Below are 5,000 nucleotides of genomic sequence, written 5' to 3' on the forward strand. Positions count from 1 at the left end.
AATATTGGTGCAAGCTGCTCAGCACATGACATGAGCAATCTACCCCCTATGTTATCTGACCCAGGACTCTTCTTGGGGTTAGTGTGCTTGAAGGCCTTCATCACAGAATGAATGTTGAAAGGTGGGAGGACACTGTCAGTAAGATGGTGTTTCAATTCTAGGATGGTGTCGTTAAACATTGGTGAATCAAACCTCAAGTAAAATGAATTTAGTTCCTGTGCAAGCAGTTTATCACAGTTAAAACCATCCAACACCACTTTAGAGTCACTTTTTTCTTTAGTCCCAGTTATGGTCTTCATACTATTCCAAGCAGACCCTAAATTATTTTTACCCAACTCCCCTTCAAGCTTGTCCTTATAATCCCGTTTTGCCCTCCATATTTCGGATTTCACCTCTTTATTCAGTTTTTTAAGTTCGACAGTATTTCCTTCTCTAAATGCACATTTTTTCTTGTAAAGCAAGGTCTTCAGTGATGCTGTTACCCACGGTTTGCTGTTAGGGTATATTTTAATTGTCTTTTCCGAATTTTCTCTACTCTACTCTACTCTACTCTACTCTACTCTACTCTACTCTACTCTCTACTCTACTCTACTCTACTCTACTCTACTCTACTCTACACTACTCTCTACACTACACTACACTACACTACTCTACTCTACTCTACTCTCTACTCTACTCTACTCTACTCTACTCTACTCTACTCTACTCTCTACTCTACTCTACACTACTCTACTATACTCTACTCTACTCTACTCTACTCTACTCTACTATACTCTACTCTACTCTACTTTACACTACTCTACTCTACTCTACTGTACTCTACTCTACTCTATTCTACTCTACACTACACTACTCTACTCTACTCTACTCTACACTACTCTACCCTACTACTCTACTCTACTCTACTCTACTGTACTCTACTCTACTCTACTCTACTGTACTACACTACTCTACTATACTCTGCTCTACTCTACTCTACTCTCTACTCTACTCTACTCTATACTACTCTACACTCTACTCTATACTCTACTCTACTCTACTCTACTCTACTCTACTCTACTCTACTATATTCTACTCTACTCTACACTACTCTACTCTACACTCTACTCTGCTCTACTGCACTCTACTGTACTCTACTCTACTCTACACTACTCTACTCTACTCTACTCTACTCTACTCTACTCTACTCTACTCTACTCTACACTCTACAAATAAATGCTGTTGGGTCCCATAGTGACCAGGGTTGCCCAATTGGGCTGCTTAGGATGGCCGTGTGTGTGCGGGTAAAAATGGCATGTAGCAGAAAAACCTGACCAATTTTTGTCATAGAAATCAATAGGATTTGGCGGGGTTTTGCGCCTCTAGGCGGGTTTTGAGCATTGTTTTGGGCTGGAAATCATCAGCCTCATCTGGCAACCCTGATGGTGACGCTGCTTTGGGGAACTTTCTTACTGTAACAGCTAATGAGGTGAGTGGGGGGGGGGGTGGGGGGGGGGCACAGCAACCTGTAACAGCTAATGAGGTGAGTGGGGGGGGGGCACAGCAACCTGTAACAGCTAATGAGGTGAGTGGGGGGGGGCACAGCAACCTGAGTGGGGGGGGGGCACAGCAACCTGAGGGGGGGGGGGGCACAGCAACCTGAGGGGGGGGGGGGGGGGGCACAGCAACCTGAGGGGGGGGGGGGGCACAGCAACCTGAGGGGGGGGGGGGGGGGCACAGCAACCTGTAGCCAGCTAATGAGCTGAGTGGGGGGGGGGGGGGGGCACAGCAACCTGTAGACAGCTAATGACCTGAGTGGGGGGGGGGGCACAGCAACCTGAGGGGGGGGGGGGGGGGGCACAGCAACCTGAGGGGGGGGGGGCACAGCAACCTGTAGCCAGCTAATGAGCTGAGTGGGGGGGGGGCACAGCAACCTGAGTGGGGGGGGGGCACAGCAACCTGAGTGGGGGGGGGGGCACAGCAACCTGAGGGGGGGGGCACAGCAACCTGTAGCCAGCTAATGAGGTGAGGGGGGGGGGGCACAGCAACCTGTAGACAGCTAAGGTGGGGGGTGGGGGGGGGGCACAGCAACCTGTAACCGCTAATGAGGTGAGTGGGGGGGGGGGCACAGCAACCTGAGTGGGGGGGGGGCACAGCAACCTGTAGCCAGCTAATGAGGTGAGTGGGGGGGGGGGCACAGCAACCTGAGGGGGGGGGGGGGCACAGCAACCTGAGGGGGGGGGGGGGCACAGCAACCTGTAGCCAGCTAATGAGCTGAGTGGGGGGGGGGGGGGGGGCACAGCAACCTGTAGACAGCTAATGACCTGAGTGGGGGGGGGGCACAGCAACCTGAGTGGGGGGGGGGGCACAGCAACCTGAGGGGGGGGGGGGCACAGCAACCTGAGTGTGGGGTGGGGGGGGGCACAGCAACCTGTAGCCAGCTAATGAGCTGAGTGGGGGGGGGGGGGGGGGGGGGGGCACAGCAACCTGTAGACAGCTAATGACCTGAGTGGGGGGGGGGCACAGCAACCTGAGTGGGGGGGGGGCACAGCAACCTGAGGGGGGGGGGGGCACAGCAACCTGAGGGGGGGGGGGGGGGGGCACAGCAACCTGTAGCCAGCTAATGAGCTGAGTGGGGGGGGGCACAGCAACCTGAGTGGGGGGGGGGCACAGCAACCTGAGGGGGGGGGGGGCACAGCAACCTGAGGGGGGGGGGGGGGGGGGCACAGCAACCTGTAGCCAGCTAATGAGCTGAGTGGGGGGGGGGCACAGCAACCTGTAACAGCTAATGCGCTGAGTGGGGGGGGGGCACAGCAACCTGAGTGGGGGGGGGGCACAGCAACCTGAGGGGGGGGGGGGGCACAGCAACCTGAGGGGGGGGGGGGGGCACAGCAACCTGTAACAGCTAATGAGCTGACACAGCACTTAACAGCTAATGAGGTGAGTGGAAGAAACTGATTTGGTCACAAAGCAGAAGGATTGATATGAAACCAATTCGCAGCCATTAGTGTGTGTGTGTGTGTGTGTGTGTGTGTGTGAGAGTGTGTGTGTGTGTGTGAGTGTGTGAGTGTGTGTGTGTGTGTGTGTGTGTGTGTGTGTGTGTGTGTGTGTGTGTGTGTGTGTGTGTGTGTGTGTGTGTGTGTACCTTCACAGTGTGTGCCGTTGCCTCTGTATCCCGGCTGACACACACACTTGTAGCTCCCCAGAGTGTTCTGACACACACCGGCGCCGGCACACACACCCGGACGCTCCACACACTCATCCACGTCTGGAGACACACACACACACACACACACACACACACACACACACACACACACAGAGGAGAGTTACTGTAGACCTGGACACACACACACACACACACACACACACTCATCCACACCTGGAGACACACACACACACACACACACACACACACACACACACACACACACACAGACAGAGGAGAGTTACTGTAGACCTGGACACACACTCATCCACACCTGCAGACACACACACACACACACACACACACACACACACTCATCCACACCTGCAGACACACACACACACTCATCCACACACACACACACACACACACACATCCACACACACACACACACACACACACTCATCCACACCTGCAGAGGGGAGAGAGGTGAGAAGACGTCATTTGAAGCTTCAAGGAATCAAGTAAACAAGGCCAGTGGAGCATAGTAGTGGTTACCTGTGCATATTTTGTATAATACAGAGTAGTGTAGTATAGTGTAGTATAGTGTAGTGTAGTGTAGTGTAGTGTAGTGTAGTGTAGTATAGTGTAGTGTAGTGTAGTGTAGTGTAGTGTAGTGTAGTGTAGTGTAGTGCAGTGTAGTGTAGTGTAGTGTAGTGTAGTGTAGTGTAGTGTAGTGTAGTGTAGTGTAGTGCAGTGTAGTGTAGTGTAGTATAGTGTAGTGTAGTGTAGTGTAGTGTAGTGTAGTGTAGTGTAGTGTAATGTAGTGTAGTGTAGTGTATTGTAGTGTAGTATAGTGTATGATAGTGTAGTGTAGTGTAGTGTAATGTAGTGTAGTGTAGTGTAGTGTAGTGTAGTGTAGTGCAGTGTAGTGTAGTGTAGTGTAGTGTAGTGTAGTGTAGTGTAGTGTAGTGTAATGTAGTGCAGTGCAGTGTAGTGTAGTGTAGTGTAGCGTAGCGTAGTGTAGTGTAGTGTAGTGTAGTGTAATGTGATGTAGTGTAGTGTAGTGTAGTGTAGTGTAATGAAGTGTAGTGTAGTGTAGTATAGTGTACTATAGTGTAGTGTAGAATAGTATAGTACAGTACAGTGTAGTGTAATGTATTGTAGAGTAGTGTGGTGTAGTATACAGTGTAGTATAGAATAGCGTAGTGTAGTGCAGTGTGGTGTAGAATAGTGTAGTGTAGTATAGACTAAAGTAGTGTAGTGTAGTGTAGTAGTGGTTACCTCTGCATATAATACAGTATAGTATAGTATAGTATAGTATAGTATAGTATAGTATAGTATAGTATAGTGTAGTGTAGTGTAGTATAGTATAGTATAGTGTAGTGTAGTGTAGTGTAGTATAGTATAGTATAGTATAGTATAGTATAGTGTAGTGTAGTGTAGTGTAGTATAGTGTAGTGTAGTGTAGTGTAGTGTAGTGTAGTATAGTGTAGTGTAGTGTAGTGTAGTATAGTGTAGTATAGTGTAGTATAGTGTATTGTAGTGGCGTATAGTAGTGTTACCTGTACATATTTTGTATAATACAGTGTATTGTAGTGTAGTGTAGTGTAGTAAAGTGTAGTGTAGTGTAGTGTAGTGTAGTGTAGTGTAGTATATGTTACCTGTGCATATTTTGTATCCTTGGCAGAAGCCTCCTGAGATACACACATGAGCAGCAGCCCAAAGCAAGAGGGTTAAAGCGACACACACCAGCAGCCACCGGACACACACACACGCACACACACACACACACACACACACACACACACACACACACACACACACACACACACACACACACAAGAGGGTTAAAGCAAGCGACACACACCAG

The 5,000-nt window shown here is 49.8% G+C and overlaps 1 protein-coding gene across 1 annotated transcript in view; it reads right to left on the reverse strand.

The window, feature by feature from the left end:
- The window catches only part of si:ch211-221n20.8 (uncharacterized protein LOC100034409 homolog), a 59,261-nt gene that overhangs the window by 41,561 nt on the left and 12,700 nt on the right, over window positions 1–5,000 (reverse strand). The window contains exon 8 of the mRNA XM_063200339.1: window positions 3,125–3,247. Within this exon, the coding sequence (XP_063056409.1) occupies window positions 3,125–3,247 (123 nt within the window). The remainder of the gene's footprint in view (window positions 1–3,124; window positions 3,248–5,000) is intronic.

The sequence above is a fragment of the Engraulis encrasicolus genome, chromosome 6 (genome assembly GCF_034702125.1).
Source record: "Engraulis encrasicolus isolate BLACKSEA-1 chromosome 6, IST_EnEncr_1.0, whole genome shotgun sequence".
Lineage (NCBI taxonomy): Eukaryota > Metazoa > Chordata > Actinopteri > Clupeiformes > Engraulidae > Engraulis > Engraulis encrasicolus.